This window comes from Benincasa hispida, unplaced genomic scaffold, assembly GCF_027475165.1.
Source record: "Benincasa hispida cultivar pf3 unplaced genomic scaffold, pf3_genome.v1.1 HicScf1122, whole genome shotgun sequence".
NCBI classification, from domain to species: domain Eukaryota; kingdom Viridiplantae; phylum Streptophyta; class Magnoliopsida; order Cucurbitales; family Cucurbitaceae; genus Benincasa; species Benincasa hispida.
This window is the reverse complement of record NW_028325436.1, coordinates 8,053-20,876: the sequence shown is the minus strand read 5'-3', so window position 1 is coordinate 20,876 and position 12,824 is coordinate 8,053. Positions and strand designations below refer to the sequence as shown.

Below are 12,824 nucleotides of genomic sequence, written 5' to 3'. Positions count from 1 at the left end.
TTAAACTAGAAGAATATGTCACACAACAGAGAAAGTGATTTTTTTCAACTAATGCGTAAAATAATATATATATATACACCAAAAATAATAAAACAGAGAATAAAGAAAGTGAAAAATTTTGAACAAACCATATAATGCCAAAACAATAAGAGAGAGAGAAAAAAAATTAAACTATCCATGCCAAACAAAATAAATAGTTATTTCACCTTGGGTCCGAAAGAAATATATATAAAATATCTTCTGTAAAAAATCCTAAATGAAAAGAATAAAAATGTACAAAGAGTAATAAAATAGAAAAGAATAATGTGAAACTGGATGAGGATATTTGAAGAGTGTGCACCCCACCAAATTATGGTAAAAAGCAAATAAAATAAAACAAAAACGATAACACAACATAGACTAAGGGTGAAAAAAAATTAAAACCTTATCGATTAATGGAAAGGCATGTCTAAACATAAATAAATTCTACATTTATCCAACACATAAGAATCTATTTCTAAATATGTCCAAATGAATAAATAAAAACGTACCAAAAAATAAATAACAATACAAAAACTTATACTCAAGATGACACATATTGTTAGAAAAAAAACCATCCATAGTGCAAATTGCAATTATGCCAAAAGAAAAAATGACCAAATGGTTACCAAAGAAGTACAAAAAATATAATAATATTAAAAGGAATACGAAAAGAAAGATGAAAGATATAGTTGAACCATCCATAGTGCAAATGACCACTATGACAGTACAAATAAATGCTACATCCAAAGAAATACAATATAATCAAATAAGTAAAAGAAGAAAGTACCAAACATAATAAAACACACAAAAAGTTAACATTGTCAAGAGACTTACAATAATATGTAACATTAAACACAAAACTAACAAATCAACTAAAGGTACTTTTTGAACCCTTAGCATACAACCCAAAATATTAAAAACTAAAAGACAAAAAGAGATCATAGAAGAGGGGGAAATTGAAACAATCCAGTAATAACATTAGAAAAATAATAATGTTGAAATTTACTAGTAGAACCGGACCAAATAAAGCTAGAAGAATAAAAACAAGAAAATAAAATAGAGAACAAAAAGTGAAATTTAGAAAATACAAAAAATTAATAAAATACAAAAATACAAAAATGGAACTAATTAAAGAATGTCACATTATGAGACAACAGAGAAATCGAATCCATAGTAGAAATAATGTAACAAACAAACAAAAGAATGTCACGAGTGAAAACAATTAAACCATCCGTGCAAAAAATATTAAATAAATTATACTTAGTCCCAAAGAAATTTAATTCAATATTCTACTTTAAAAGAAGAAAAAAAAATCTACCAAGAATAACAATAAGGTGAAACTAGAACATCACTCATATAATTAACAATCCACATCTGAATCAAATAAAATATTAAAGTGAAATTATAATAAATTATAACAATCTAAAAAATCACATATTAAAAAAAAATGAATGAGAGAATGTAACCAAATATAATTAACAACAAATCACATCTGAATCAAATAAAAGAGAACTATAAAAATAAACAACAATCTAAAAAGTCACATATTAAAAAAAATGAAAGAGAGAATGTAATAGGAAAACCCTAATTAAATCCCTCTTTCCAGGGATGTCGATATGAATTTAACATACTCTATATATAATTAGAATAATAATCACAATTAATTAAGCAAGGAAAGACTTGGTGCAATAATTAAGGTTAATTAATTAAAATTGAAGACAATAAACAAAGGTAAATTACTTACCACCGGATTCCGATGCGTAGGAATGAATGTTCCCCAATTTACTTACCACCGGATTTCGATGCGTAGGAATGAACGTTCCTCAATTTGTTGTGCATAATTTTGGGATTTCATCGCCTCATTTTGGTTGAAGATTGATTAGAGAATTAATTAGAACCTAATAATGAAGAAGAAGAAAATTAAGGAAGAGATCAAATAATTTTAATTACACACCATCCATAGATCAAATGAAAGAAGAGAAAAATAGAGTTCCATAGAAAATCCATAATTATAAACAAAAATAAGAAGAACATAATTCAAGCAATTAGTATTTTAATTAGAAGAAGAAGAAGAGGAAAAAGAAATTTGAATTTGAATTTTGAAAAGTAATTAATTAGTTTTACCTTGTGCTTGGGGAGATGAAACGAAGCCACACCACGACTTGGAGATGAAGCGAAGCTGCGTCATTAGTTTAGAGATGAAATGAAGCCAAGCCACAACTTTGAAGATGAAGTGAAGCCGCGTCATTAGTTTGGAGATCAAACGAAGCCACGCCACGTCTTTGAAGATGAAGTGAAGCCGCGTCATTAGTTTGGAGATGAAGCGAAGCTGCGTCATGATTTTGTAGACCTCATTGAAGATGGAGCCGAGCCATGCACACTGACCTTGAACTTGAAGATGGAGCGGAGTCATGCACTTGATCTTTAACTTGAAGATTTAGTGAGGCCATGCATGCCAATCTTGAACTTAAAGATGGAGAGGCTGATACGAAGCCTTTGAACTTAAAGATGGAGAAGTATTGATGAAGCCTTTGAACTTAAATATGGAGAAGCATCGACGAGACCTTCACACTTGAGTTTGACAAAACATCGACAAATTCTTCGCATTTGAGTTTGATTCAGCATGAAGGGCTGGCTTGACTTAAGACTTTGAGCATGAAGATGAAGCATTGATGGAGACTCTAAAACTTGAAGATGGAGAAGTGTATAAGTTTACTTTTAAAGAGGAAGCGAAGCGCATTCCACGTGTGTGCCTTTTATTTACTGTGTTGGCTCCTTACGAGGGATGAACACCCATTGTGTTGCTCCCAATAGGGATGAACATCTTCAATTTGAATGTCATTCTTTGACGGGGATGATCAACATCAATCTTGTAGTATTATACTTAGGTGGTTGTGGTACCTCTTCTGATGGACCAAACTTAAATTTCTTAAGTTTTCTTCGTACCTTTAAAGAAAGGGATCGAATCATGACGTAGTTCAAGTTTTTTTTTTTCTTTTTTTAACTGGACTGAACTTGAAGTTTCAATCTACACATTCATTTCTTAATGATAGGGATCAAGTAATAATGTAGTTCGAAGGAATTTTTTTCCTTTTTATGCGCGACTGAACTTAAATTTCTTTAAGTTGCCTACGTACCCTTTATAATGAAAGGGATCAAGTCGTAACGTAGTTCTTACAATTTTTTTTTTTTTTTGGGTCCGTTCACATCTTAAGCTCATGTGGGTTAGAAGCATCATGCAGTTTAGGCTCTTGCGATGAGGAGCTTTTATTTAAACTTCAGAAGCTGTTATTTCGAGGTTTTGATTATCCTCTTCATTTGTAGGATTCGTCAATACGATGAGTTTTGGCTTCACTATCAAGAAACCTTCTGTACTTATGTCAACAAAAAATTTCCTCTTGATGCGTGAAGGGACACGACTGTGAATCTTTTCGTCGTTGCTTTCTTCATGGAATGATGTTGGCTTTAAGATTTTCATCCTTCCTTTACGTTGATCGCTAGTCTTGAGACGATCGAAAGCAGATGCTGGAGGTTGATCTTTCTTTGATGTGCATATACTTAGCCTTTTGAAGGCTGAAGTTCGAGCAGAAGTAGTCGTTGGACATTGGTCTTCTTTTCCTACCGTGGCCATACTCGATCTTTGAAAGACTAAAGATCGAGCAGTTGAAGGCTTAATACGATCGAAGACTTGTTCTTTTCTTCATTTCTTCTGAATCTTTGACTTCTTCGGCAGTCACATGATTGTTGTCGACTTCCACTATGCCGGCAGTGTGACATGCAATAACTTCTGATACTTTCTCTGGATGATGAGTGAGAAAGCTTCTTGGGAGAAAATCTACCGAAGATGCCGGCCGTCGGAATTGAAGGAAGTGGGTCTTTCCTCGGTTCGTGGTTCAGAAAGTCCCTCGTAGGTTGGCGATACTTAGCTCCATGTCGTGAGCGTGGGTCGCTAATTCTTCAAAGGTACGGGTTTAATCCCTTGTAGGATATAGAGGAGTTCCCAGTGCATACCTTGCGTGCATATTTCCACAGCAGACAACTCGGTGAATCGATCTTTGCAATCCAGACTCAGAGCTCTCCATCGATTGATGTAGTCGACGACTGGTTCCCCTTTCTGTTGTTTGAAGTTCGTCATCTCCATCAGCTGACGGTGCGTCTGGTGTTGTAGAAGCGATTCAAGAATTCTCTTTCAAGTTGCTCCCAACTGTCAATCACCTAAGGCTCTAAGTCTGTGTACCAGTCAAAAGCGTTCCCTTTGAGGGTTCTGACGAACTGTTTGACCAATAGATCTCCTCTTGTTCCCGCATTTTCGCACGTTTGTACGAAGTGGGCAATGTGTTGCTTTGGGTTGCCCTTTCCATCGAATTGTTGGAACTTTGGAGATTGATACCCAGCTGGCATTCTCCGGTTGTCGATTCTCTTGGTGTATGGCTCAGTACATAAAGGAGGTTTGCAACGGTCCTTCGTACTGAGCTCTTATGGAATTTGTGATCATATCCTGGAGCTGTTGAACTGATAGGGAGGCAACAGAGGTAGATTGTGGTGGCTGACTTTCCTGCAAGACAGTCTTTCCTTTGTGGGCTTTTGTAGCTGGGAATTGACTTGATTCAGCAGTATCTCGAGCATGTATCTGATTTCTTAAAGCATCGATTTCATGATCTCGCTCCTCCATTAAGAGATTTATCTTTACCTCAGATCTTCCATGGTCGACTCAGTCATTACGTCAGTCATCATGACCGACACTACATCAAAATGTGATTCCTTCTCTGATAGATCAGTAACAGAAGCATAGTTTTCAAACAAGGGATTTTCTCTGATGACGATTCCGCCTTTAGGAAATTCCATCAGTTGGCCCCAGATTTTCTCCGTGATGACAGAAGTAAGTGTTGCTTGCGATGGTGGTAGCTTTGGATGCAACTTTGTTTGATGCCATCTGTAGGTTTCTTGACTCGGATGACGAGAGAGAGATGAGAGGTAGAAAGGTCTCACTGGGTGTGCCAAAGCCATACGAGATCTCGGAGAAACGTGTTTCGTGGAGTAGAACTTAAGTTTGTGTAGTTAGAGTTGATTTGATGCAATGTGGTTCGATCATTACTTGATCAGATTCTCTCTCGGTTTGGTAGATGCGCGACTTGAAGAAGGAAAGCACCAAACGTTCTTGTAGAAGAAGTCTTGGAAGCTTGGAGTAGAAGTCTTGGAAGAGTATGTCTTCAAAGGTCAAGAAGCCTTCCTGTATAGCTTCGGGAGTCTTGGAAGCTTGAAGTAGAAGTCTTGTTGTATTTTTGTCTTCAAAGGTCAAGCCTTAGAGTGCACTTCAGGAGTCTTGGAAGCTTGAAGTAGAAGTCTTAGAAGAGTATTTGTATCTCCAAAAATCAAGTCTAGGATACAGCTTCAGGAGTCTTGGAAGCTTGAAGTAGAAGCCTTGGAAGAGTATTTGTGTCTGAGTCTTCTGCCTTATAGGAGTGCAACTTCAGGAGTCTTGGGAGTCCTCGCTTGTTAGTGAATTCTCTCTAGGTCTTCTCATCTGACCCAAAGTCAATGATTTTAGAAATTCGTCGTTAATTTAGCAAACGACGTGGTGACTTGTAATCAGTTCAAAATTTCTCATCCAACAGCTACATCCCAAAGATATAAAATATAATCAAATAAGTAAAAGAAGAAAGTACCAAAAATAATAAAACACATAGAAAGAACATGATAATGTGTAAAATGAAGCACAAAACTAACAAATCAATTAATAAATTTAAAAAGGTAAAACTAATAAGGAAAAGAGAGAGTGATAAAAATTTGGACAATCCATAATTAAAAAAAAAAAAAAACTCACAAAAAAGGAAAAGGGTAAGACTGTTCACCCTTGTATAGTCACACAAAAAAGAATAAAGCTAGAACTATAAAAACAAGCAAATAAAATAGAAAAAACAAAAAGTGAAATTTAGAAAATACAAAAAATAATAACATAAAGAATACAAAAAATGGAACTAATTAAAGAATGTCACATTATAAGACAACATAAGAAGAGAGAAATTGAAAAAATCATAGTAGAAACAACAAACAACCAAAAGAATGTCACGAAAAATTTACGGTGAAAACAATTACCATTCGGACAAAAAAAGTATTAAAAAATTATACTTCTAGTCCCAAAGAAATTTAATTCAATACTACTTTAAAAGAAGAAAAAAATCTACAAAAAATAACAATAAACTGAAACTAGAACATCACACATATAAAAATCTACAAACTAGAACAGTCCACATCTGAATCAAATAAAATATAAAAGTGAAACTAGAAGAGAAAAATTATCATTAGAAAATAATATAAAAAACTAATGATGGACACTAGAAGAGAAAAATGATAATTATTTGAACAATCTATAATTCAAACAATATTGATAATAGTAGAACTAAAATAAAGTCCCATAAAAGAAACATATTATAAAAATATGATGTGCAACAATGCACTGTATTAAATAACTAACAAAGCAATATAACAAATAAAAAATATTATGCACAAAGTAAAACTAAAGCAATATACCAAAGAAATATATTATAAAAATATGATGCGCTTGCACAAATTTAACTAACGAAACAATATCCCAACTAATAATACACAAAGTAAACTAAAATAGAAGAGGGAGTGACGAATTAAAAATTAGAACCAAAAAATGATAAAACATAATATTTTGCAAAAAAATCAACAAATAATAGTCAAGAAATACATATGCTTATAAATGAATTATTTTGAAGAGAAAGAATGATAGCTCATTCATAGTTAAATAAACAAACAAATGTACCAAATTCATGTCACTCACACAAAAGAGAAGTGTGCATACAAAACTATATAAATACAACCATGCCAAAAGAAAAATAAATACTATATTTGATATAAATGAAACAAAATATAATAATCTATTTAAACAACTAAATGAGTAATCATCCATAATTGGTCTAAATTTCATAAAGATTTCTATATGGATTAGAACAATCCATATAGAAAAAATATACTAAACACAATCCATAATAGAGAACAAAACATAATTAAACTAGAAGAATATGTCACACAACAGAGAAAGTGATTTTTTTCAACCAATGCGTAAAATAATATATATATATATATATATACCAAAAATAATAAAACAGAGAATAAAGAAAGTGAAAAATTTTGAGCAAACCATATAATGCCAAAACAATATGAGAAAGAGTGAAAAAAAATTAAACTATCCATGCCAAACAAAATAAATAGTTATTTCACCTTGGGTCCGAAAGAAATATATATAAAATATCTTCTGTAAAAAATACTAAATGAAAAGAATAAAAATGTACAAAGAGTAATAAAATAGAAAAGAATAATGTGAAACTGGATGAGGATATTTGAAGAGTGTGCACCCCACCAAATTATGGTAAAAAGCAAATAAAATAAAACAAAAACGATAACACAACATAGACTAAGGGTGAAAAAAATTAAAACCTTATCCATTAATGGAAAGGCATGTCTAAAGATATATAAATTCTACATTTATCCAACACATAAGAATCTATTTCTAAAAATGTCCAAATGAATTAATAAAAACGTACCAAAAAATAAATAACAATACAAAAACTGATGTTCAAGATGACACATATTGTTAGAAAAAAACCATCCATAGTGCAAAATGCAATTATGCCAAAAGAAAAAATGACCAAATGGTTACCAAAGAAGTACAAAAAATATAATAATATTAAAAGGAATACGAAAAGAAAGATGAAAGATATAGTTGAACCATCCATAGTGCAAATGACCACCATGACAGTACAAATAAATGCTACATCCAAAGAAATACAATATAATCAAATAAGTAAGAGAAGAAAGTACCAAAAATAATAAAACACACAAAAAGTTAACATTGTCAAGAGACTTACAATAATATGTAACATTAAACACAAAACTAATAAATTTAAAAAAGTGAAACTAATAAGACAAGGGAGTGATAATGTTACACTCTAAAGGAAAAGGTACTTTTTGAACCCTTAGCATATAACCCAAAATATTAAAAACTAAAAGACAAAAAGAGATCATAGAAGAGGGGGAAATTGAAACAACCACAATAACATTAGAAATAATAATGTTGAAATTTACTAGTGGAACCGGACCAAATAAAGCTAGAAGAATAAAAAAAAGAAATTAAAATAGAGAACAAAAAGTGAAATTTAAAAAATACCAAAAATTAATAAATTAGAGAATACAAAAATGGAACTAATTAAAGAATGTCGCATTATGAGATAAGAGAAATCGAATCCATAGTAAAAACAATGTAACAAACAAACAAAAGAATGTCACGGGTGAAAACAATTAAACCATCCATGCAAAAAAATATTAAATAAATTATACTTAGTCCCAAAGAAATTTAATTCAATATTCTACTTTAAAAGAAGAAAAAAAAATCTACCAAGAATAACAATAAGGTGAAACTAAAACATCACTCATATAATTAACAATCCACATCTGAATCAAATAAAATATAAAAGTAATCAATAAAATATAAAAGTGAAACTATAATAAATTAGAACAATCTAAAAAGTCACATATTAAAAAAAATGAATGAGAGAATGTAACAAAATATAATTAACAACAAACCACATCTGAATCAAATAAAATATAAAAGTGAACTATAATAATAAAGAACAATCTAAAAAGTCACATATTAAAAAAAATGAAAAATGTAACAGGAAAAAACTAATTAAATCCCTCTTTCCAGGGATGTCGATATGAAATTAACATACTCCATATATAATTAGAATAATAATCACGATTAATTAAGCAAGGAAATGCTTGGTGCAATAATTAAGGTTAATTAATTAAAATTGAAGACAATAAACAAATGTAAATTACTTACCACCGGATTCCGATGCGTAGGAATGAATGTTCCTCAATTTACTTACCACCAGATTCCGATGCGTAGGAATGAATTTCCTCAATTTGTTGTGCATAATTTTGGGATTTCATCGCCTCATTTCATCACCTCATTTTAATTACACACCATCCATAGATCAAATGAAAGAAGAGAAAAATAGAGTTACATAGAAAATCCATAATTATAAACAAAAATAAGAAGAACATAATTCAAGCAATTAGTATTTTAATTAGAAGAAGAAGAAGAGGAAAAAAAATTTGAATTTGAATTTTGAAAAGTAATTAATTGTGCCTGGGGAGCGGCCCCTCTACTTCACTCATATGAGAAGCCGTAAAAGGTACAAGCATTGAGAGGTAGTTCTTCTTCATTTCATAGGAAATTGGTTTCTCAACAGAAGCTAACGCCCAAAATACTGACCACAAAAGCAAAGAAATCAAACAGAAATGGAAATAGAAAAAGCTTGAGTTTGAGAAGAACAACGTTGTCGGTTACCTTGGCATAATAATCCTTCCAGACTCTACGAGCGATTTGATGTCCACCCAAATCAAAGGCCTTGAATTTGATTTTTCCAATACCCCTCTCCTCGGAGGTGGGGTACTGGGTAGGCTGGTGCTGAACTAACCTCTAGAACAAGCAAAGAAAGAAACAAAGAACAATATATGAAACAAAACAGATGGTTTATACCCAGATCGTAAAAACAGAAATGGAATAAAGGGAAATGGAAGAAATGAATTGAAACCTCTTCTTTCAACATATGGAGGAGGGTGGTTTTTCCGGCATTATCGAGGCCGAGAAAGAGGATCTTGGCCTCCCTCGGTCTCAAGACGCCATAGAACCAGTCAATGAGGAACATTGGAGGAGCGGATTGAAAGCAGATCGGAGAGGATCTACGTCGGCGATTGAGGAATCTGAATGCTTTAAGGTCTTCGATCTGCTGCACAGAAAGGAATTTGGAATTGGGAATTTGGGGAATTTGGAAGGAGAAGATGAGAATACGAAAGGGATAGAAAATAGAATACAGCTTTCTCGTATGAGTGAAAAAAAATTTAAATTATATGAGTGAAGCAGAGGGGCCGCTCCCCCTTTTCACCGACCACACTAAAAAAAATAGCCGTTGCCGGTTGCCGGTTGCCTCATAGCCGTTGCTGGTAAAAATAAGAGGAATCATTAACCGCTGCTTCAAGTTTAATTTGGTTAATTATTATATTTTCATTTATTTAATTTCAAATAAACACATATTCATTTCAAATAATAATAATAATAATTTGTTACTCAGGTTCATAAATTAATTGAAAAAAGGGTTGAGATGGGTTTTCTAAATTAAATTACAGGAAGTAAAATTAAAGTGATGAGATTAGTTAATCCAAAAATTAGAAAAGAATTAAATTTTGTAAGGCATGAGAGAATTGAGTGATTATTATTGGAGTGTTAAATAAAACAAGATGGTAATTGGTAGTAGCTCTTACTTAGATTACAGAGAATAAAAAGTTTGGTAGCTTGCAAGTGAGAGTGAAGCTGCTCTGCAATTGTTTTTTTGTTTTGATTGAAGAAGAAGAAGAAGTTGCATGGTTACTGTTTGGTGAGAGAGAAACATTATATTAAAATTTCTAAATATTATATTAAAAATTACAACAAAATGACACCTACTCCCATCCATTAACACCACATAATTCCACTCACTCACACCTTTTACAACCAACAAAATGCCTAAATACAATGAAATTATTAACCAATTTTCATCTCCTAATTTTATTTACAAATCTACGGTTTTTTTTAATTAATTGTGTCCAAAACTTAATTGAAATTATTAACCAATTTTCATCTACTTTGCTTTTTATTGACATTATTATTAAGAAGTGTAAGCCTCCACATCCACAATTAGTTGAATGGTTTTCTCTTTTTGGATATTAGGAGTCTTTTAAGATTTGTAACTATTAATCAATTAAGAAAGTAACGGAAATACAATGACAAATAACCTAATATTTGATGGAAAATGAAAGCTGACTTACTTTATAAAATCTATTTGGTGGAAAATGAGATCTGATTTACTTTCTAAATTTTAAGACTTTTACCCTTTTACATAAGTCACTATATGAATGGGCAACGTGCATACAGATTTGGCCTCTAAATGTCTTTCTTCGACACCCTTTTTTGGTGATTTACTTTCTTCCATAAACAGTAACAAGATGCCACCAAAAAGTCTAGCAAGGACCAATTTGTGAGAACTGCCTTTTAAAAGAGATAAAAAGGAATTGAATTTCTTCCAAGAGTTTTTACAAAGAACTCGCTTCTCTGTTAAATTCATTGAGAGAGAGGAGAAGAACATGTGGAGGAGTTTTTCTGTACAATAACCAACAACACAAAAAAAAAAAAAAAACTTCCTCTCCCAAAAAACCACCAACATCACATTTTCTCTATTTAAATTAAATTATACTGACTTAAATTAACGAAAATAATTATCCTTTCCAAAGAAACATTAATGCTAGCTTTAGTTAAATTAATTTACAAAATTAAATATCTAATTCAAATACATTTAATTTAAATATTTGAATCTTACTCAAATATATATCTCCTTCATAACCTGTAGATTATTTTAATATGAATCTCATTCATATTAATTCTAAATATGAATCTAATTCATATTTGAATCTTATTCAAATACAAAAAGTCTCCTTTTATTATAAATTTAATTATGAATCTTATCCAAAATTAAGTTTACATAATAATGGATCTGTATATATTATTTTAATTATATCATTTATAATTAATAAATATCCCTTTAATAAATTTGAACATTTCAAATTCTTTCAAAACTATTAGTTCTTCTTTACCTATTACAAGCTACAAGGGAGACCTAGTTGACCTACAGATTAGAAGCTCCAATGATCAAAGATTAACTAATTAAACTCTTTAATTATGTTAATGTCGTTCATTAACTATGGGTCACTCCATTAAAGACCTACAACTACATTCTTTGCATTGTAGAATATATTTGTGTCCCTATTTAACCACTATAAGTAAGTCGATTCTTCACGAGTTTTTCGTAATTATAGCTAGGTCAAATTACCGTTTAACCCCTGTAATTACCTCTTACTCTTTAAGTACCACCGATCTCTCTAATAAACAATCTATTTATGGTCCTACCATAAATCCTAGTCCCTCTCAGGCCAATGAGAGGGCAAGTACCCTTTTTCCAAGACTCAGAACTAGCATTTAAGGAAACCATTCATCTACTTATTCTAAAGACAGCAAAGAGTAAATTCCATCTTGTGTAGTTATGTTCCCAGTTCTGCACTTGGACAAGTCCTCAAAATGGTAGGTTGATTGAGTCGGCAACTCGAGCCATCTCTCATCATACAAATCAAAGGATAGCCTCGTAGACATGAGTCCATAAATCACTCAGAGAGATTGAGTTACATACGGTCATCCTATGAAATATTAATCTCTTTAGTCAACAGTGTTACTATTGGGTTGTATGTCCTAAAACTTGCAGTTTGTAATATTTAAATTATTATATTTACACGAACCCTGACTAGCATGAATACTTACAGTGTTACTATTGGATTGAGTTACATAAGGTTCATTTAATAATGTTGTTATTGTACATGTAAACTAAACGAACCCTGACTAGCATGAATACTTAAACTTTATGTAGAGACATAAAAGAGGATCAAGTTTGAGTATATAGCCAAAACAGTTTATAAGTAAGAGGATAAAGTTGAGTACCTTATCTTGGGGACACTATGGATGTGACCTGAAAGTATTTGATACAAACGATGTAATCTTGAAATCATTCATGTGGAGACTTGCAAGTGGAGGCATCCTATGGAAAAGATGTTTGCATAAGACTGGACCATGAAATAGTCACTTTTCTTTATATCACTGTTTACGGTTAAAACTGACCATTTCAACTCGA

The 12,824-nt window shown here is 31.8% G+C and overlaps 1 protein-coding gene across 1 annotated transcript; it reads right to left on the bottom strand.

Moving 5' to 3' along the window:
- Positions 1-3,090: 3,090 nt before the first annotated feature.
- On the bottom strand, positions 3,091-9,955 carry LOC150031573 (small COPII coat GTPase SAR1-like). Its single transcript, XM_090308864.1, has 4 exons — positions 9,648-9,955; positions 9,401-9,532; positions 8,891-9,320; positions 3,091-5,636 (listed from the first exon to the last, which is right to left on the bottom strand). The coding sequence occupies exons 1-3, from the start codon at positions 9,759-9,761 to the stop codon at positions 9,306-9,308; spliced, it is 261 nt and encodes an 86-aa protein (XP_090164990.1). The 5' UTR covers positions 9,762-9,955; the 3' UTR covers positions 3,091-5,636; positions 8,891-9,305.
- Positions 9,956-12,824: the final 2,869 nt, after the last annotated feature.